At 47.0% G+C, this 22980-nt stretch overlaps 1 protein-coding gene across 6 annotated transcripts in view; it reads right to left on the reverse strand.

The window, feature by feature from the left end:
• Positions 1-22980, reverse strand: part of RNF8 (ring finger protein 8) — a 780077-nt gene that overhangs the window by 510092 nt on the left and 247005 nt on the right. For all 6 annotated transcript variants that reach the window (XM_069608764.1, XM_069608767.1, XM_069608766.1 and 3 more), the window contains exon 5: positions 19192-19281. In XM_069608764.1, the coding sequence (XP_069464865.1) occupies positions 19192-19281 (90 nt within the window). The remainder of the gene's footprint in view (positions 1-19191; positions 19282-22980) is intronic.

Consider the following 22980-nt stretch of genomic DNA (forward strand, 5'->3'; position numbering starts at 1 on the left):
GGTATGTCCTACACTGTAAAAATAAGGGAGAAAAGAAAAGGGGACATTCCTGCATTGTTAGCCATGGGGACTGGCCAGTGCACCCCAAATCAAATGAGAGAATCTGGCTTCACATCCTAAAAACCAACAAGGAATACAGACTAAAAGCAGATATGCTACGGACTCCACTCAAATCAATGGAAGAAAGTTGCAAAACAAAAACGGTACCCCAACAAGGTGCAAAGAGATCTATTCTCACCTTCAGACTAAGATTAAGGCAAATAAGCGCATTGGGTAACACCTTGGAGGACAGAGCAACTAATGTTTCTTAATCCGAGTTATATAAAACAGGCACAGGTGTAAAAAAGTTCTGAAAAAATGTGGGAAGGGTTTGGAAGCACCACACCACTGGCCCTGCATTCAGCATTTATAATAGTGGGATGATAGTTTCTCCAAAGTTAAATCATATTCTATCACAAAATCTGTTCATTAAGAAAAGTCTGGCATCCTGGAAGGAAACAAAATAGCAGGAAATTCAACTATCAAAATCCCAGACATAATAAAAAAGCATTTGCGCTGTGTGCTTGTGGCCAGACCTGGCATGCTTGCTCCTTCATGCGTGCCCACTTGTGGACATTAAGCAACAGTCCTTTAATCTTTGAATAATTGTATACAGTATCTTATGAAAGGTAATGGAGGGTGTCCAGTAAGGGGAAAGAAGAAATTGACTCTTATTTTAGTTGCTGTAAGAGTAGCTTTTTCTTACACCTTCTTGTCTTCTTCCATGCAAATGGAGGATTTACAAGCACACCAGTTAATTGGGACAATGGCTAATGATGCAATACTACGCTCACAAACCGACGCACTGTAGTCAGCATTGTTGTGCAGTTCCACCTGGCCAAACTGCAAGTCTGGCATGGATCTGGTGTCCATGCAGTAGTGCCAGCAGAATGTATGTGCAGTAGTCTGTTTGGCAGCTTTGCAAATGAGAAAGGGGACAGGTCCGGAGAAGGCTACTGAAGACGCTTTTGCTGTGACCATAAGCACAGGAAGACCATTTGGGGGAGGGATGTTTTCTGATTGAGTAGCATTGTAGGATGAAGTGCATTACTCAGCACGACACTGAGCTCTTCTGTGCTTTCACCTGGCGTCATGTCCCGATATATCATAAATAACAGGATTAAAAATGGCAATTCGATAAGCAAGAGCTAAAACCAGATCCTGGGTGTCGGCATCGCCAAATAGACAGGAGCTACCACTGGCGAATAAGGAGCGAGAACACAATGCACTACAAATCTAAAATTCACATGAGATGCACGTTTTAACTACTTTTTGCCCATTATGTATAATCCATTATATTTGTACGTGGTTCAATTCTTGATCTACATTCTCAACTCAGTTAATGCCAGTTATGCATTTTTCTACCAGTTGGCCTAGGGAGCTAAATGTAGCTTCTGGCAAAAAATAGTTTTTAAGATAACCAGGCTTTACTAGGGTAGAAGCAGGAGCTAAATAGCTTCCAACAATTACGGACCCTGAATAAATAAGGAAGATCCATTATGCCTGGCCTTTGCAAGACCAAAATGAGTTCTTTGCTCACATCACGACTGTGAAGATCTCTTTCGTGTCAGTGTTAGGATTTGCAAAGAAAACTGGAAGACTTATCTACGGGTTTGGATAAAACGAACATCTTTTGGTAGGAAACATCAGATGGGTACGTAGAACTACCTTGTCCTGTTTGGGGTGGTTGGGGGATGGGGCAGGAGTGGGGTTTTAATTAGGCCTCAGCACAGAGAGCTTGAATTTCACTTGTCTACACAAAAGGAAAACAAATTTAAAAAAAGACTTACTTACTGGTGACATATTTGAAGTCAGGGTAGGCTATTGGTGCAACGGTTGTGAATGGGAGCTAGACCCACACACTTGGTTTTTTTGAGTTCGATAAAGTCTTCCGCTTTACTACGCTAGTCTAATTCTTATAGGAAAAGGGATTAGTCCCCGATACTATAAGAACTGGATACTGTCTTTGTGCAATTCTTCTATTGTTAAAATTTCACATACTCCCCTTAAGTGAAGTTCGGTCATGATAAATTGTACCCAAACTTTTTGTAATGGCTTTTTGGCTACTTTTACAATGTGCCTAGGATGTGCTGGTGGCAGCAGATACATTTCTACCATATTTTATACTATTCGTGCAGTTTTGCATTTACTGCAAAGGGCTACTGGAGTGGCTAGCACTACAAGATGGCCGTGCCACAAGGCTTTCGTTTGTAGTTTGGCTATATTGTTCTCTGGCCTTCTCAGGTCAGGAAATGCCATATATAGAATGCCCTTTCTCTGGGAAAGCTGCCACTTCCGCAGTCTTGTCCCAGTACACATCCAGGTGCCTGAATGTATGTTGCAGGGCAGAGGTTGGAGTCAGTGGCTGTCCACGATTGGATAGCCACTACCGGTTTGAATGGTGCAGATACCATGTTTACCATTGTTGGGCTTGGCATGCATGCACCCCAAATCCTGGCTGAAATAAGAGTTCTTGCAACCATTTGACAGATCATCGTTGGAGCCAAGACCCTTACAAAAGAAAGCACCCCGCTGACAAACCGAGGACTCCTACCGCAGCAGTAATTTTGGCGTACTTTCAAGTTCTCCCAGTGCAATGGTTTTTGTTTGATTTTCTAACTGTGCGATTGTCCAAAATGTGTATTGTGGTGTATTCAGAAATTGTTACAATGTGACACATTGTTATGATTTATTTTCATCTCATGAATTATATAAGTGTTGAATGTGTTTATATCTTGTTTTTTTTTAGTACATTGGGGATACACGTTTAAGTTTGTAATCAAAGTTATGATGACATGCATTACTCACGTAATAGCATTTCTGATGATTGTATCTGCTTAGATTCACATGATGTGCATATAGTCCGACATCCAGTGGTAACCTTGGAGTATTGTATCTTGTCATTCGAGAATTGAAAGGAGACGTCGACATGGGCGTGCCTGTAACACTATCCCTAACGTGACGTGTAGTGTACCCAAAATCCCTAACGTGATGTGTAGTGTACCCAAAATCCCTCACGCGTCGAGGTCCCTCCGATTTTATTTTTTCTGCCATGAGGGAGCCCAATGACTATCGTGAGTACATAAAAGAGAGAAAGTAGCAAGAGGTCTGTGTTACTTCCACCCAAGAGGGGAGGAAGGGTGGGCGAATGTGAATCTAAGCATATACAATCATCAGAAATGCTATTACGGTGAGTAATGCATGTCTTCTGATGTTTGTTAATCTGCTTAGAATCACATGCTGTGCATAGACTAATGAGCAGTACCCGGAGTTGGAGGTGGGTTATGAGAAGGAACAGTAGTGAAAAGATGTCTTAATACTGCTTGTACCACCTGCGAATCAGACCTAGAATGAGTGTCTGGGCAATAGTGTTTTGTAAAGGTGTGTACAGAACTCCAGGTTGCCGCTTTACAAATGGACTCTAGGGGACCATTTGCAATTAAAGCTATGGAAGCCCCAGTGCCTTGAGTAGAATGTGCTCTAGGCTTGAAGGGCAGTTCTCTCTTAGCAAGAGAGAAACAGAATGCGATGCATTTGACAATCCACCTTGAGATGACTGATTTAGAGACAGGATCCCTTCTCTAGCAGCTGCCACTGAAATGAAAAATTGGTTTGTTTTCTTCAGTGTGCGAGTTCTTTCCAGGTAAAACATGGCTTACCTGCGCACATCTAATGTGTGTAGGCTTCTTTCGACCATGTTAGTGGGGTTCTGGAAGAAAGTAGGCAGTTCTATTGATCGTTTACATGGAACTTGGAAATATATTTAGACACAAATCGAGGGTGAGTGCGCAGAACCACCTTATCTCTGAACTGTAACAAAAGGGTCTAGAACTGAAAGGGCCTGTAGTTCACCAACTCTTCTTATAGAAGTGATAGGCATTAGAAAGGCTGTCTTATAGGTAAGATCTTTGAGACTTGCCTCATCTATAGGCTCAAAAGGAGACCCCATAAGTCTAGTCAAAACAACATTTAGGTCCCATCCAGGAGCCGCGTTAGAAATGGGGGAATGAATCCTTTTAACCCCTTCCATGAAAAATGTAATAACTGGTATTTTCCACCACGACACCTTCTGTTGTGACGTAGTGTAGGCTGAGAGAGCAGCTATGTGAACCTTCAGGGAATTAAAAACCAGGCCCGAGTATAATAGTTGAGTCAGGTACAATACAATGTGAGTAGGAGAGCAGTCAATAGGAGTGATGCCCTTGGAATTGCACCAGATAACAAAGCACTTCCATTTACTGGAGTAGCAGTATCGGGTTTTAGGTTTTCTCGTCTCCCTAAGTATGTCCATGCACCTCTGAGGTAGCTGTAGGTGCCCGAACTCTATGACCTCAGGAGCCAAGCCACTAAATTCAGGGTTTGCGGGCATGGGTGAAGAGTCTCCCCTTGTCCTGAGATAACATGTTATACGGGCAAGGCAGTTTCATTGGAGGAGATCGGGACATCTCGATCAGATGAAAGAACCAGGGTTGACAGGCCCACATGGGGGCCACCAATATCATGGTGACTGCTTTGTGGTGCATCTTATGCATAATCTTGCTGAGATGGAGAGTAGGGGGGGGGCATAAACAAATTTCAATGACCATGTTATCCAGAGACCGCTCCCCTTGGATCAGTTCTGGGGGTACCTGAGGCGTAATCTTGGCTTTGAAAGTTCTCCAGAGTTGCAAACAAGTCGATCTCTGGGAAACCCCATTGTGCGAAAACTTTGGAGACAATGTCTTAGTTTCTACAGGCAGTGTGAAGTCTCTGCTGGGCACGTCCGCTAGAAGATCGAGTTCCCCTGGAACGTGTTGAGACAACAGGAACATCCTGTGTTTGAGAGCCCCTTTCCAAATGTTCTGGGACAGCTTGGATAGCCCTGGGGAGTGTGTGCCCCCTTGCTTGTTCAAGTAGTACATGGCCATGGTGCTGTCTTTAAGAATCAGGACTGTCTTCCCCTGTAACTGTGTCTGAAAGGCTTTCAGTGCTTTGAATACGGCTAACAGCTCCAACAGATTTATGTGGTTGGATGCTACTTCTGGGGACCACACGCCGTGTGCCGTCTGCTGAAGCAGGTGAGCCTCCCACCTCATCGGACGTGAGTGGCTTCTACTCCGGGGGTGGTCAAGGCCTTTTTCCTTGAAGAGGTTTTCTCTCGACCACCACTGCAGAGAGAGAGAGAACGAGGGCTGGCGAGACAACCACCACATCTTCCCATTGTCCGCTGGCCTGACACCACTGGCTGTAGAGCCTCTCTTGCATAGGACGCATGAGCAGACGCGCATGAGGAACCAAGGAAATGCAGGACGCCATCATTCCTAACAGTTGCATGGCTATGCGTACTGTCACCTCTCGACCTGCTACATATTGAGGGATCTGAAGCAGCATGTTTTAAACCCTCTCGTTGAAGGGGAAGACTAGGATGTCTTCTCTATGAATTAGAGCCCCTAGGAACTGTTTGACTTAACTGGGGTCTTTGCTGGATTTCTTCTTGTTGATGGAGAATACCAGGCTGAATAAGAGGTCTATCGTCTTTTGGGTGTTCAACAGGCATGTTCCGTAGGAATCCCATGTTATGAGCCAGTCGTCGAGGTAAGGCTAAACCGGAACCGATTAGCTGCGCAGGTGCACTGCTGCCACTGCCAGTACCTTCGTAAACATCATTGGCGCCGAGGCAATGCCGTAGGGGAGTACTTTGAACTCGAGTTTGTCCTCTATCATGAACCTTTTTTTCTGTGTGCCGGCAACATTGAAATATGAAAGTATGCATCTTTCATACCCAGTGTTTCCATGTAATCCCCCTGCTTCAGTAGAGGGATGACCTCCTGCAACATGACCATACTTGACAAACTTGTTCGCTGGGTGCGAGTTTAGCACAGAGCGCATGGTGAGATCCTTTTTGGGTACCAGGAAGTACACTGACTAAATACCCTTGTTTACCTGTGGAAGAGGGACGACCTTTATGGTGCCCTTTCCTGCAGGATCTCGACCTCTTGCAGCAGGAGGCATAGGTGTTCCGGCATCAGGAGTCTTGATTTTGGCGGTCTGAATTGAGGTGGTAGGCAAAATTATATGCAGTATCCGTCAGTGACGGTCTTAAGCACCCACTGGTCTGTTATCCCCTCCCATGCATGAAGGAATGAAGTTAAACATCCCCCGACCGGGGAGGCATGGGAGGGGATCCGGATCTGAGTTTTGTGACCCAAGGCCGGGGAGACCCTGGGGGTGAAATTCCAGCCTCTACCCTTTCCACAGCGTTGTCCTCTAGGTGGATACGTGGTGGTGTTGGATCCTTGTTCTGAAGACCAGTTGTTTCCTGAACCATATTGGTTTTGAGGGGAGCGAGATTGCCCATGAAAGGAACGACGAGAGCCGCCCCCTCTCTGTTGTGAAGGCCGTTGGGTAATATGGTTTAAGGTTTTCAGTCTTATGTTCTTCAGCTGTCTCAAGTGATTCATCCATGGCCTTGCAAAACAAGCTGATTTCCTCAACCGGCTCGTGTATTACGGCCGCTTGGGTTTCGGGCTTAAAACCAGATTTCCTCAACCAGGCGTGCCGTTTAAGTAGTCTACCCTGGGCTAAGGTCCTTCCCACTGTTTCAGCAGCGTCCAAAGTGTTCTTAAGGATGTTGTGGTTGACTTGCTTGCCTTCCGATACAATTGCGAGCAGTTAAGCCTGCATTGGTTCAGGGACCTCTTGAAGGCCCTCTTGCAGCAGGTTCCACTGTACATTTGAGTAGCTAGCCAACAGAGCGGTGTTGTTGGCTATTCGGGTGGAGAATGCAGCAGCAGTCAAACCTTTTTCCCAGTGCATACAACTTTTTGCCTTCTTTATCAGGTGGTACCTGACCTGTAGACAGGGGGAAGCACCTGCACTCTTTCACGTAGTCGTAACTACCAGGGAATCTGGCGTGGCATGCCCTTTAATGTAAAGGGGGCCGGTAGGAGAAGGGCGAAACAACTGCTCTACCCTGGGATTAACCACCCTAATGTTAACAATGAGGGCGCCTGGCGTCTCTTGATAAGCGTTCAGTAAGAGAATGGCCGGAATGGCAGGAGGATTTTCCTTCAGTATGTCCTCTACAAAATCAGAATCCTCCACAGCCTCCTTTCTGGCGATTTGAAAATGTTCAACCGCCTTCTTTTAGATAGCGTTAAACGCCATCTGATCATAGACCGGTGAGGCCTGACGGACTGGAGTGGTAGGAGGGCAATCCATACACAGAGCGTCAGGGTCTAGGGTAGGGGACGCCCAAGGGCTGTCTTCCCAATTATTCATGGGATCAGCAGGATCATCAGTAGGGTCCCCAAAGGGATCATCATCCTGTATGTAGGAATTGATAGACACGTCATCAGAAAGGTCATAAACATTCTCTTCATGAGGATCCTCAAAGGTCCTCAGAAACTTAGCCATAGGCGTATAAGGAAGCTCCTCACGAGGCCTCTTGGTAGCAAACCTCTCGGAGAATTCAACAAACTTCTCCAGTCTGTTCATGCACCCCTCAAACTTCTCCCTGGTCCATGATGATGAACCAGAAGAGTCTAGGGGAGAAAAAAGATCTCTACTATTTTCCTCTGCAGAACATCGAGATTTTCCTTCTAAAGTCTTGGATAAAGACAAAGGGCTCTCATAGTACTCTTTTAGACGCGTCTTTAGGCCGTTCTTACTGTTTCGATGTCTATTTCGACTATTCCTTTTTTGTTGAACCGCCGAAGCGATCCCCGCGATACTATCACTGATGCTCGGGGTTACAGGGAGGCGCGACGTTTGAACCGGTGGCTGCGCGGTAGATTTCGGCGCCACTGGGTCCTTCAGCGGTGTCAGAGTTTTCTTCTGAAGTGTCTTGACGGGCGTGTGTGATTTGGTGCTAGCGCCCTTACTTTTGACTGCCCGGACGCAAGGCGCTGTCGCAGGGAGGGCTGCCGATCATAAGGATCGGCAGGCACCGCCGAAGTATCCGACACGCCCGTTGGCGCGTTTCCGACTGTACCACCGAAGCAGAACCGTGGGTTGTGTGCTTAGTGTGGGAATCGGGTGCGTCCCTGTCGCCGGGATGTATAGTCCCCATAGCAGGACTCACGTCGTGCCTATCGGGGCCGGACGCTGCAGATCAAGAACTCTCTGCGGTAAGGTCAATGGCTTCCGAGATGGAGCCTTGGTCATTGCTAATCCCTTCGTCACACTCAGCGGTTGTGGAATTACTTTCGGCCTGCGACATACCGTAGGCCTCACACCGCTTCAAACAGCGCTCCTTAATAGACTTAAGCCATAGGAGTTTACAGGTTTCACACAGGACGCCTCGTTGTGGTCGAGGGGAAGACAATTATTGCACTGACGGTGCTAGTCTTACCACAGATATTTTGCCTTACAAGAAGGACAAAATCTAAATGGAATCCTGTCCATAGCGCAGGATCGAGATAGCGACGACAAACCCAAGGAAACAAAGAGAGGGGAAAAGGAAAGGCATTCTTGAAAAGAATATGAGCACCCCGACAGCAGTCTTCGGCGGTGGCACAGGAATCACCCGTCGAAGGGAGTGACAATGAGAATAAACGACCGAAGGTCGAGAAATTTAACAATAACACAATTTTTTATGAAGGGCTGCGGATTAGGGCGACCAGATAGCTGGGCGGAAAAAAACAATCTGAGGGACCTCGACGTGGAGGGATTTTGGGTACACTACACGTTACGTTGGAGATAGTGCTACAAGCACGCCCATGTCGACGTCCCCTTTCAATTCTCGAAAGACAAGATGCAATAATCTGCGTTATCACTGAATGTCAGACTATATGCACAGCATGTGATTCTAAGCAGATTAACAAAATCAGAAAGGCATTTACATTCCAGGTTTTGCCTTTCTAAACAAATTCTCTGACTGTGGTTTCATTTGTTAAAGTTCTCTTGTTGGCCCACATGAGCCCAGTCCGCATAATCAGCCCCGCCCTCCCTCCATTTAATCCGCTTTACAGGATATTATTCGTCCTGGAGATGGATTGTTTAAAAGTTTTAGGTGACCAGTGGCTACTTAGATTTTCTTAGTTCTTTGGCCCTGTCCAGATAGCATCTCAACACCCCTTTCACATCCAGGGTGTGCAAAGACCTTTTCACTGAAGTGGAAGGACGTGCAAAAAAGACAAAGGGAAATAGATGGGATCACATGAAGTGAAGATCTGCGACAACCTTAGGAAGAAAAAAAAAGGTGCATTTTCTCGAAATCACCTTGTCCTTAATGAAACATTAATGTTCATTTGTGCACTGAGACTGGATTCTACCAACTCTCTGTGGAGAGGTAATGGTTATGAGAAACACTACTTGTCAGGAAAGAGGTTGTAAATCAGCCATAAGCAGAGGTCCAAAGGGGGACCCATGAGCAGTAGTAGCCAGGGAGGAGACAGTCTCCTACATTTTAAGCCCCCCACTCAATCCTTGATGACAGGAATCTTGAAGGATTCTTGGGAAGGGCTTTTCAAGAGGCTACAATAGCGGATAGGTGAACATTTATGGAGGAGAATGGCAGACTAGATTTAGCCAAACATAGAATATAAGAAAGTACTATGCAAGTACTATATCTGCCTGACAGTTTGTCCGTTCGCTGCTGTTCCGACATCACAGAAGGAATTTCTTCCACTGTAAGGCATGCAATGTTCATGTGGAAGACCACCTGACTTTCCTTAAGGCCCCCATGCAGTCATAAGGCAGATTCAAGTTCACATACTACAAGCGCTCATTAGCCATGCTGTCAGATTCAATGATTGGAAGTTGTGATGGAATATGCTGTTAATTTTAATCAGATCTGGTCTGCACAGCATAATTCACTGGGGTGCAATGAACAGGTCCATCAGGTACGAATACCAGCACCAGCAATGCTGGTGTTCATTTTTAGGGGGGGTTTCTTTTTAGCTTGAGAAGCAAAGGAACCTGAAGAAACATTGCATTAAAAAAGGATCCTGACCAATTTATCAAAAGGGCACGGCCCTTGGAGCTTGGCTCTGGGAACTTGGAGGTGTAGTCTGGGCATTTTGTATTTTTTATGTCATTTAAGACCCACTTGTGACATTTTTGGAAGGACCTGCATAGTGCGTCGGCTTATAGACTCTGGATCCATGCAAGGTAAATGATCGTCTGGTTTCTTGTAAGCAGCTAACGACAAGTTTTCTGACCTTCGTTTGACAGAATTACGGCCATTATACCGCCTTGCTTTTTGAGGATTGTTGGTATGAAATCGGTATAGACTGGGATCTCTCAAAGTCCTGATGTTCAGCAGGTTTGTGGTACAATATATATTTTTTAATTTCTATTTTATTACCAAAGTCCCCGTGTCATGCGCAAACCCATGGGGAAACCCCAACTTCATTCAGGAGTAGGTGACAACTGTGACACAGAGAAAACATCGGAGAGGGACCCTCTTGATTCAGGTGGTCTGTTCTGCATCACCAACTCAAGGATTCCTTGACAGATGACGTGATCACTACCCACTCCTTCCAATTGTAAGTTCTTTGCCCCCTGCCCCCTGTTCCTGCAAGCATTGATATTTTATTTCTATCGCGCTCGTACACAAGTGTTTCAGAGCGCGACAAGGCGAGGGAGGGGAACAGGGGAGAACAAAACAACTATCTTACTAGGCCCAGTGACAATGAGAACGCGCAAGTGCATGGGAGAGGGGAAAAGTGCATGGAAGGGGGAGAAGTGGAAAGTGCGAAGCAAAGGAGAAACAGGTAAATAATAAATAAATAAAAAAATAAAGACCAAAAAAAAGTGTTCGTGCAGCCAGCAATTTGCAAGTGCTAGGTTTAAAGTAACATACAGGGTAGGTCTGATAAGAGCAGGAAGAAAAAAGGGGGGGCTGTATGGGTACAGACCCCAGTGCAAGGGGTGGCCCGGAGGCAGTGTGGGAGGGTAGCAGGTTGAGCAGGTACCTGGGCCTGGAGGACAGAGGGTGGCCAGGTGCACGGTGCCAAGAGAATAGATCAGCAGGAGAGAGGGGGAGCAAAGGCAAAAGAAAAGAGGAAGGTCTTGAGGTGCTTCCGGAACCGGAGATGGTTCTCCTCAAGTTTTAGAGTGGCAGGGAGGCTGTTCCAGAGTGAGGCTCCAGCCGAAGACAGATCTACCCCCAGCTCGTTTCTTTGAAAAACGACTGACCCTGAGCGAAGAGCTCGAGAGGGGAGGTATTTGCAGAGGGATAGCTGAAGGTATTTTGCACCAAGGCCCCAGAAAGCCTTGTGGACAATGCAGAGGGTTTTGAATTTAATCCTTCCATCCACTAGGAGTCAATGGAGAGATTCCAGAGCTGGAGCGATACGATCCCAGGGCTTGAGGCCAAGGACAAGTCTTTCAGTCCTGTTCTGGATTAGTTGCAGAGGGCAGAGAGTAGAGGCAGGTAGATTTAGAAAGAGGCTGTTACAATAGTCCAACCTAGAGAGAACCAGAGCTTGGGAGACCAAGAGCTTCTGGGTGAAGGAGAGGAAAGGCAGAGTACCTCTGGAGGAGGTGCAGTAGGAAGTTCGACTTTTTAGAGACCTCAGAGATGTGGGCGGAGAAGGAAAGTGTGAAGTCAAAGATGACCCCAAGGTTCTTAGCCTCGCAGGTGGGGGTAGGAGGGCGGCCAAGGGAAGCTGGCCAGAGAGTGAGGGGAAAGGATGTTGAAGGTGTGCCAATAAGGAGGATTTCCGTCTTGCTGGTATTCAGACAAAGATCATTGGCAGCACACCAATCTTGAATGGCAGTTAGGCAATCAGAGATGAGAGAGGGAGAGGAGGTGGCCGAGGGCAGCCTGAAAATGAGTTGAGTGTCATCACCATAGCACTGGAAATTTGAGCAGAAAATGGCATGCAGTGGGTGAGAGTTGCCAGGTATTGGTTGAAAAGTCAGGGCGAGAGGTTAGACCCCTGGGGAACACCACAGGTAGAGAGGCAGACAGATGATAGGAAGGACCCAAGTTGGACCTGGGAGGGCCGATCAGTGAGGAAAGAGATCAGCCAGGCCAGAGCCTGATCAGTGATACCAAGGTTATCACCGAGACGGTTGAGCAGGATGGTATGGTTGACTGTGTCGAAGGCAGAAGAGTGATCGAGGAGGAAAGAGGGAATGTTAGAGTCAAGGGTGGAGAGCAGATCTTCACAGATGTTCAGAGAGCAGTTTCCGTGCTTCTGGCAACTCTGAAGCCAGACTGGTGGTCATGGAGACAGCCAACAGAATTGGAAAGAAGGTTAAGCTGAGAGATGGGCAACTTTTCCAGGAGTTTGCCCAGAAAGGGAGTAAATGGGAATTGGGAGATAGTTAGCTGGACAAGAAGGATCAGCTGTGGTTTTCTTGAGAAGAGGATGCACAGGGGAGTGCTGCAGGGGGGAGGGGAAGGATCCTGAGGCAAAGGAGTGGTTGCAAAAATCAGCAAGAGCCGGAGCAAGGGTGTCAATGTGGTCCTTGATGGTTTTCGAGGAACAGGGATGAACCTGTTTTGACAAGGTCTTCATAGATCAGACTTGTCCAGCGACCTCGTCAGGGGAGAAAAGAGGAAAGGATGAGAAGGCTGGTGGGCTGGGGTGGCTAAAGAGGGTCAGCATAGATGGAGAGGGGAGAGGAGGGGACAGAGTGGAGAGGGTCGAGAGGGTGGACAGGATGTCCTGGTTTTTTGAGATGAAGTGAGACGCAAGGGCATTGCAAAGAGCCTGGGAGGCAACAGGAGAGGTAGAGACTTCAGCAGGGTTGGCCAGCTCCTTGTAGATTTTAAAGAGTTCAGCCGAGTTGTTAGATGCCGCAGAGACACGAGCTTGAATGTGGACTCTCTTCTTGTCAGAGGATGAACAAGAAAGCCCTACATTTCCTCTCAGCCGCCCTACACTTACGTTTAAGTGTAGCTAGGTCAGAGTCATACCAGGAATTGCACTTGGCTTTGGACTTCAAACGAATCCTCATGACAGGGGCATGGGCATCAAAAGTATCAGAAATTGAAGAGTAGAGCAGAGACAGGGCTGTGTCAGGATGTGAGACAGCCAGAGGCGGAGGGGAGGGGGCAGGGTGGAGAAAGTGGATGCAAAAGCCTCAACTGACACACGCTTCATGGGCCAGATGTCCAAGAAGGTAGGTGGCAGTGTTGGGGCAGGCTTGGCTTCGGGAGGAAGAGAGGAGGGAGTGATCGCTCCAGGAGAGTGGTCATGGGGATGCAGAGGGGGAGGTCAGAGGAGATCAAGACATTGAGTGTGTGCCCTGCAGAGTGATTCGGGCCTGAGGGAAGGATGGACAGGGAGAGGGAGTCGCAGAGGTCACGGAAGAGTACAGAGAAGGAACAAGGAGAGTCTAAATGTATATTGAGGTCACTGAGGAGGAAAAGTGGAGGGGTAGAGGCCAGGAGGGAGGAGGAGAGGTCCGCCCACTCAGAGAGAAATGAGGTGATTTGACCAGGAGGCCGGTAGATGGTAGCCACAGTAAGAGAATGGGTATGCGAGAGAGAGAGCCTACAGACAAGGCATTCATAAAAGGAGTAGTTCTGAGTGGGAATGATAAAGGCAGGAATCCACTCTGGAAAGATCAGGGCTACTCCCCCCCCACCGGACCGGGAGGATCTGGGTGCAGAGAGGATCTTGTAGCCATCAGGGAGGAGTGTGTCAAAGCTCGTGACAGAGCTGGCTGTGAACCATGTCTCAGTAAGACCAAGGACATCAAGGTTTAGTTCTTCAAGGAGGTGGCAGATGTCAGGAGTGTTTGACAGCAGAGTGAGAGTAAAGAGTGGCAATATGAAGAAGGTTGCCAGCCTTAAAGACCTTCCTGGGAGGGGTACAGATCAGAGCATGAGCAGCGTGGTTTGTGAAGGAAGCTAAGGCAAAAGCTGGAGAAGACGCTGTGACCACTGTTCAGCAGATATTGGCTGCCAGTCTCAAGAGGGTCTGTGTCCCCTGAATCCCGAAGCGCAGAGGTCACGCAGGTGGGATGCAACAGAGAGGGAAGCTTTCCTTCCTATGAGGCTGTGTTTGGTGGCTGGCATGCACCAGAGGCCCTCGAGGTGGACTCCGGTGGCAGGGTTGCACCAGAGGGCCTCAGGAGCAAAAAGAGCTCCCGATGCAGATGGTGCGGGTGAAGGCAGACTAAGAGAAGCAGTTTACCAGGTCGTGAGAAGCCACAGAAGCAGAAGTCCTGCAAGGGGATGGAAAGCGCACACCTTACCCGTTGAGCTCACAAGTTGGTAGTGACCCCGGAGCACTCGTCACCCACTCGCAAGTACAAGGCAGGCGTTCAGAGAGTAAGGAGCACTCTAGTGAACGTTATTTAAATCCCAAACTATTGAAAAACGGCAGGCACAGCACTCGTGCATGAGTGAAAGTGATTCTCAAAGTAATTGTGAATACCGAAATATTGAAAAGCAGCAACAACCATATGTGACAAAGCCAAATGACTAACTTTAAAAGTGTGAGTCTGTGGAAAACCCAGCAACCAGACGGGGCAATATTGTTAGGAATACCTACAAACTTTGCCCAAGCCAAGAGAGACTAAAATCAAAGCTAATTCAATCCAGCAGGTATTGCCAACGGCAGAAGGGGGCCATGCAACTTGTTGTCAATGCTTTGTCCAACATATGGAACATGCGGGTGTAAACTCACATTGCCAAAGCCAAGGGAGAAGCAGAGTGAGAACTTAGCATTATCAATATTTGGTTACATATGCAGTGGGGAAACAAGAGTGGCAAAAAGGCTGCCCTTCTGAAAAAGGATATTCAGAGGGAGCATTCTTTTACAGAGAGTATTAGAGAACACTACTGTGAATCTTCTTTTTCCTAAAGAGTTGTTAAAACGTTTCTAACTGCAAACTATTGAATACTGTTAAGCTTTTTTCAGTTGATCTCAACCACAAAAGCACTTCTTGTGAAATGTTGTCCGGGCAGGGGAGTATTCCCGGATGACAAAGCTTTGGAGGAGTAAGCCTGGCACGGGAGTAAACCAGGTGGAAGCTGAAGAAGTGCTACCAAGTGGTCCGGACAAAGACAATTTATGCTGATGGTGGTGCTGAAGGAAGAACTGTGAAGTTGTTACAAAGAAGTTGTATTCCTTTAGAACTTATCAGTTGTGGCAAAGCATCCTGACCAAGTCAATTATTGTTCCTATTGATGAACTGAGAAACTATCCTTTATCTGAGGAGGATAAATCATATATGTGTTCAAGGAAGAGGAAGAACCTTCTATTGTCTTTGTTGAATCACTGGAGTGTTGGAACGTTCTGTTGACAAGTTGAAGTTGCAAAGAACTGCATTAGAACTTTGTTGCAAACCAGGATTCCCTTAGTTTTTCTTAAACTGTGAAGCGGAATCCAACTTAAATTTGGGAAAGGGAAAATTCCCCCAGGTTATAAGGAGAGACTGTGGTTACATTACAAATTGAATCATTATTGTTTTATTTCTAAACTGCCTTGCATTTCTTTGTTTATTTATTGTATGTATAAGTGTGAGAGACAGCTAGCCTTTGTAAGAGTGTTTCCTTTAGTTTATTTTAGGCATGGAAATCAGGTAGGGATAGCGAGGCGTTTATTCAAACTTCTGATATAATAACATGGCATTTGTTGAGAAAATTTCAAAGATGTCTGCCTCACATTTCTGACCACTTACACCAGATAAGGATGGACTAGTTATTTTTCGTTACTTTGTATATGTTCCGCAGGCCATGTGCTTTCAGAATGCCCTTGTGGCACACGTCAGGCTGAAGAGCAGGTGAAGAGCAAGACCTTGATAGTGGTAGTTCTCTCTATCAGGGATCATAGAACATCCAATGCTTTTGGGCCACAGGGATGTGAAAGTACACATCTTGGAGGTCTATGGTGCATATCCAGTTCTTTTGGGAGATGTGGGGGGGGGGAAATGTGTTGAGTAGAGCACATTCTGTTCTGAATTTTTCCTTTTTCACAAATGTGTTTGCAAATCTGAGTTCAAGACGGTCTCATCGGATTTGAATTCTCAATTTAAACAAAGCAGCTACAACAAATGCCTCCGCATTCCTCCACCACACTGCCTACGCCCACCCACATGCCCAAAGCAATTATTTGTATGGCTCCTTTAATTAACAACGTTTCAGTTTCATGCTCAAGATGAAGGAGATGGTGGTTGATGTCTGAGGGTCGAGAGAGTTTTTCAATAAAATGCATCTAGTAACCATTCTGTGCAATATGAAGTACACCAATTGCCTCTGGGTATCTTTGGCCAAGATGCAAAATGGTTTGTATACTCGCTCCCACTTGGATGCCTCATGCCATCATTGTTTTGCTTGGTTGGGTGGCTTGCCTGTCGACCAAAGGTGGCTGCTGCTGGCTCCCCATTGTTGAACACCCCTGCTGGTACAGAGGATTCTTGATGTTGGTACTTCTGGCACAAAGCATGCTGCTGGCCACAGGAGGGCTGATCCATCTGGTGAATATTTTAAGGATTTCTTAGTTTTCAGTCCCACCGACTTTAAAGTGTCAGCCTACATCTTTATCATGTAACCTCGCCAGCATGCGATCCAAAGAGTGACTCCAGAATAAGGGAAGGGTCACCATCTTCTGTTGGGAGTCAACTTTCAACCTCACAAGTCCCGATGGATCTCCTTAATGGCAATAGTCATTAGGTGCCAACTCTGCTACACCCATGCAGGCGCTGAGGACTTAGTTGGAAACCAGACTGGCCTCTTTTAGAATTCCAAAGTCCTGTTTTAAGACATCTGGCAGGAATTTAGTCATACTCTTAAGAGACTCCCAGAGGGAACAGTCAAACACCGGCTTTGGCGTAAAGCGCTATATAAACAAATAAATACAAATTCCTGCCTAATAAGGTCAAGGAAAACTGAACTGCCAAACCTTATTGTAGTACAAGAGTTTGAGCAGATATTTCCAGGACCATCCTTCCTACGGTTTTGTCAGGATGAGCACAAAAGGATGACGAGGAAGCAGGCAATCTTTCGTAAGCAGAGACAGTACGTCTGGTGGTGGATCTCTCCTAAGAAATAAAGGATCAGACACTGGAGCCCCGCATTTCTTTTGAAGGAGTTGTCAAAGAGCCCTCAATCATTTTTATCAGACCTGCAACTAGTGGGATTAAATGCCTTTGCAATTCTCTGGGCTGTATAGACTGAATGACTCCACCAGGTGTGCGATTATCGGAATGTTGAGGATCGCAGCTGCTCATTTTTTGAAGATTACGTCCTCCGTTGGTGAAATTCTGGCCAGTGATGGGGGACTAGAAGGAGAAACATGTCAGTACGCCAAGGTGAAAGCTCCCTCAGGGGTAAAGTGTCCCGAGGAGGAGAAACAGCCCTTCAAATTAGGCTTCTTGGTGTTGGCTGTACTGATAGCTGCAAGCAAAGGAAGGAAAACTTGTTAGAAGGTTCTAGGCCTAGATCTTCAATATTATTAATTTGTGACAATTTTTGAGATTCTTCCTGTATTTTTTATGTAGACGTCAACTTTTTGTACTTTGAGGCGATACCCGATCAGCTCAACGGCAAAGATGTCAACGGTGAAAAAGACTTAAAGTATATTTCGGGGGAGTCTCTCAATGTGGAGCTCCGCCACGTTACTCGGAGGGACCACTTGAGGTATCAGAGCAAGTCTTGCTTGAGCCTACTTTTCCAGAAACCTCTGTCTGGCCTTTTTTGGTGAAAGCTCAAAGTTTCTTTTTTTGCCAGAGGATGAGCTCAACCTCATCTTGACAGGTCTCTTTCCTTTAGTCTTCTATGAGACAATCTTTGACCAATAGGACATTTACTACTATACATTGGTTCATTGGTTTCCTATCCAGAATACTGTTCAGACTTCATGCGTCATGTACAAAGCAGTCACAAATAGCACACCAGCATACCTGTTGGCTAATCATCACCCATCTGGTGGCACAGGCTCCTCGCTCATAAAATCGACAAACCAGCTCGAATCACAACACAGTGGTGGGAGGAGGACCTGCAAAACAATCTTTTTCTTGTCATGCACCAACCATCTGCAACTCTAACCTGGCATTGGCTCAGAAAGCCCCACAATTCTCCAATTTTGCAAGTCTGTAAAAACGTTTCAACACCCGACTAATCCCAATGGACGCACACAACACAACTCGCAGTACTGAGCTACTGTAGGGTTGCCAGTCCAAACTCTGGCTACCCACACCATGCGAGCACTGTGCTGCTCTCGAGCTAGGACTGTGCTTTAAACAATAAAATACATTAAAAAAATATGGTTGTCTGGTAATCAGCGGGCATGGTTATCTCTGACCAATTTCCTTACTCCATTTGCAGGACACTTCTCAAAAAGGGAGCGTTCCCAAATAAAAAAGCAGCAAAAGCACTCCAACTTGAACGGAAATATTACTCCACATGAAGAGAAAGAAATGCTGTTGAGTGAAGCAGTACTCACTCAAACCTTCTGTTAAAATTGCAGAAAAACACAGTTCAAAATAGTTCACAAGTCTTTGAGGATCCTTACAGAGGGCTGACAACTGCCGCTGTGCTCCTTCCTCGGAGCTGCACTTTGTGACCTCATATGCAGTGTTTCGGTTCTTCTCCTGCTACAAGACTGCGGATCTAATTTCTCCGTTTTCTCTATGGAAAGGTCCGTAGAAATGCAGACTAAGGCATACTGCTTTTTCTTAATGAAGGGGAATTGGTCTAAAACAAAGGTTATGCCAAATAGGCATTAATATGCAAACGTTACAAAAAGTTATTTAATCGTTTTCATTCTTCAGGGTTTATGGATATCAGTGAAGAAAGGTAATTTCTAATATCTTTAGAAGTTAAAGGAACATAGTTTAGCCACGAGGAGGGAAACCAGAACAGAAGAAACCTGATGCTTAAGATTTTGCCAGAATACAGATTTGAGTAGACTACTTTTCACCTTAAATCACTACATGCCACACTTTCACTTTGTTTTGCATAATTTATGCACCACTACATACTTCTGATAGTTCTGGTTTTCCCTGTTGCAATATCTTCAGTTCATCAAGTGCCTATTTTTCTGGATAGTCTACTGCTCAAGTGACTTAAATGCATGGAGAGGTATAATCCTATCATTCAAACGGGAAGATCCACTCCTTCTGACATGACCAGAAGGGACATTAAATAAGCTTTTAGATCACGAATAACAGAGTGAACAAGACTTCTGAACCCTCCCCCACTCAATCCAAAAGAGGGGAACCAGAGATGGTTTGGTAAAAAGAAATAAGAGTACTCAGTCATACCATGGTCTCTTTCAGCTCCTTGTTTTTAGCTTGAATGATTTCCTCGAAATCCTTCTTACTCCGATTAAGCTCTTCCATCAAAAGCGTATGCTGAGTTGTGAGAGAAACAGAAAAGTAGTTAGCAACTATCAACCACCTTGTTTCCCTTTGAAGACTGCACAACAGATAAACAATAACTCGTAGGACTTCCTGCTCCCCTGGTGTACACCACAAATAAAAAAAAAAGAGTAACTTGGGTTACATGTGAGGGTAAAACATTAACACTTCTCTGCATCGTATAGTAGAATTCCTGCAACGCCAACTGGTCCAAGTGGAAAAGAAGGTACCAAATCCTGGTGCTTTGTAGTTAAAGCTTTATTATTGATATTGTGTTGCCAATTTGCAGACACGTTTCAGGATTCATATAGCACTACATCAAGGCAAAGCACAGAACATGGTGCACAGTGTTACATTAGAAACAGAGTGGGAAGCATGCAGCCTAAACGGCTTGCCTTGAAAAAGCACCATGAAAGATCGAAACATGCCTTGAAGAGTAATAAAGCTTTAATTAATTTCAAAGCTCCAAGGTGTGGAACCTTTTTCTAGAGAATACATGACATTAGCACATGAAAGTAGTTATTAATCTTCTCTCAGCCTATCAGAATGTTCAGAGTGCAGTCAATAACCGCTTTGGAAGTCAAGGTTCAGAATGCAGTCAATAGCAGTAGACGTAGAAAGAATGTAATTTCCAGACAGGCTGTACTTCAATAAAACAGTTAACTCTCTAAGGGAACCTTTTCTTCGCTGCAACATTGGTTAGGCAGTTTTTTTCTAAAGTCCACCCAAAGGACTTTGTAAGACTAATTGGCAATACAAAGCTCCAACTTCTAGTATAAGTCTGTACCGCTCAAGGCAAAGGTAGAATGGCAGAGCAGCCAGGCTGAACTTAGGAGGGAGTGTGAGGGCTGTAGGAAGGCACAAAGAACGTGTAGCATACATAAAGTCCAAAGAAAGACTTATACACTCTAAAGTTATATAGTAATACTGGGTTATGGGGGCGCTGTTGAGCAGCCTAGAAGGAACAAGTTACTTGCCTGTAACTGTTGTTCGCCAGCATGGGTCTGGCATGGATTCACATGCTCATGAATATTTCCCGTCAGGCTGGGAATCCTCGGTGAAGAAAAAATCAGTATCAGTTTTGTTTCTGATCTGTCTTTCTTAGTAGTAACCAATCACTGATCTCTGGGTCATACTGCCCCAGCCAATGACTGCCCTCTCCCTAAGCTCCGCCTCTGGCAGCCATCCTCAGATTTGGTAGCACGCCAAGTGGCAGTATGACCAAGTGAAGAGCCGCAGAGGGGTAGGTGGGAGAGTTCGCATGTGAATCCATGCCAGACCCATGCTGGAGAACAACAGTTACAGGTAAGTATCTTGTTCCTTCTCCAGCATGGGGTCTGGCATGGATTCACATGCTCATGAATAAAAGAATACATAGCAGTATACACATGCACAACTACGGGAGGTGGCAACAGGCTCAACATTAAGCAATACAACAACTCAACATTAAGCATCTCTTACCTCCTCACCAGGCTCACCTTAAGCGAACAGGTTGCGCAGCACTGCTTGGCCGACCCTGGAGTCCCGATCGACGCAGTAGAATCTTGTGAAGGTGTGCGTCGACCTCCACATAGCAGCCCTGGAGATGTCCAGCAGGGGCACACCAGACAGGAACGCCGTGGTAGCAGCGATCGCTCTGGACGAATGGGCTCTCGGACGGCCGGGCAGCGGTCGGTTTGCCAACCGTGACAATGCATGATGCAGCCAGAGAGCCATCTGGAAATGGAAGTCTTCGAGAGACCCTTCCCTTGATTCACAGACCCAAAGTTCACGAATAGCTGTGACGTCTTCCGAAAACTCTTTGTGCGGTCCACGTAGAACTTCAGCGCTCTAACTACATCCAGCGAGTGCAAAGTCCTCTCGGCCGGCGTTGAAGGCGACGGGAAGAAAACTGGTAACACCAAGGGCTTATTGAGGTGGAAGTCCGACGGCACCTTGGGCATGAAGGAGGGGTGCGTTCTAAGCACTACCCTTGTGTCATGAAAAGTCAGGTACGGAGGCTTGCAAGATAGGGCCTGAATCTCTCCCACTCGTCGTGCAGAGGTGATGGCCATGAGGAACGCTGTCTTCCATGACAGGAACTTCAAGGGCGCCGAATGCATAGGCTCGAATGGGGCTCCCATGAGCCTGGTCAGCACCACATTAAGTTCCCACGCCAGTGCAGGAGCCTTCACCGGCAGGAATGATCGGAATAGTCCCCTCATAAATTCCTTTACCAGGCGATGAGACCACAAGGACGCCCGTCCCATAGTCCTGGTATATCGGGAGATGGCAGCCAGATGTATTTTTATGGAGGCGTGAGCCAGTCCAGCTTTGGCCAGCGACAGTAAGTACGGCAGCACTTGAGGGGCTGTAATCCGCAGAGGGTTAATCTTCTGTGCACGGCACCAGACAGAGCATCTCTTCCATTTATGACCGTAACACTTGAGAGTTGAGGAAGCCCTGGCCTTTGCAAGAACCTCTCTGCAATCAGCCGGGATATCGTACCCTCCAAACTCTAGCGCTGCAGGAGCCAGGCCTGCAAGTTCAGCGACTGTGGGTGGTGGTGTAGAATGGCGCCTCCTTCTCTGGAGAGAAGATCTGCGTCCGCCGGCAGCCTGACTGGCGGGGACGTTGACAAGTCCAGAAGGTCCGGGAACCAGACCTGCCTCGGCCACGCCGGTGCGACGAGGATCATCCTGCACCTGGACTTCTTGAACTGGCTGATGAGGCTGAGCAGCAACGGCAATGGAGGGAACGCGTATAGAAACAGGCCGTCCCAAGGGAACGAGAAGGCATCGCCCATGCTCCTCGGCTGTGGGAATCTGCTGGCGAACCTCTGGCACTTGGAGTTCGTCGCCGTCGCGAACAGGTCGATCTGGGGTTTGCCCCATCGTTGGAAGAGTCGATCCACTTGCTCCTGGCGCATTTCCCACTCGTGGCATGAGCGCAACTCCCTGCTGAGTGAGTCAGGGATGGTGTTTTTTATTCCTGCCAGGTGGAAGGGAACCAGAAACATCCCCTGGGCGACGGCCCAGTGCCACAGATCCTGGGCCTCCTTGGATAGGGCTGGGGATCTGGTGCCCTCTTGCTTCCGTATGTGGAACATTGTGGTGGTGTTGTCGGTGAAGATCCTCACCACTTTCTCCTTGAGGGACGGGAGGAACGACTTGAGCGCCTAGTCATCGTCTCCTGAAACGCCGGGGTTTGAAAGTCCGTGCCAGTCGTGAGGTGAGCCCAGGTGCCCCACCATAGGATCGCCCGACGGAACTCCTCGTCGAGGGGGATCTTGTCCTCGAAGCAGCCCCCCGCCTGGAACCAGCAGGCGTCGAGGAACTCCTGTAGCGGATGCATCCGAAGTCTGCAAAGGGGTACAAGGTAGATGCATGAGGACATCATCCCGAGAAGGGACTTCATGGACCTCACCCTGGCAACGTCCGTGGCTAACAGTCGCTGTACCTTGCCCAGGATGGTTTTGGTCCTCTCCTCTGAAGGGGGAGGCCAATTGCTCCACTGTATCGAGCTTCGCCCCCAAAAACAGTGCTACTTGCGACGGAACCAGGTAGGATTTGGGGTAGTTGGAGAACCCCAGCTCCGTGAGCAACCGGACGGTCCTCGCCGTATGATCGACGGAGAGTTCCCTTGACCTTGCCAGTCGTCCAGGTAGGGGTAGACGTGGATCCCCTGCAGCCGCGCCGCCACTGGTCCCAGGCA

The sequence above is a fragment of the Ambystoma mexicanum genome, chromosome 4q (genome assembly GCF_040938575.1).
Source record: "Ambystoma mexicanum isolate Mex_15411 chromosome 4q, UKY_AmexF1_1, whole genome shotgun sequence".
NCBI classification, from domain to species: domain Eukaryota; kingdom Metazoa; phylum Chordata; class Amphibia; order Caudata; family Ambystomatidae; genus Ambystoma; species Ambystoma mexicanum.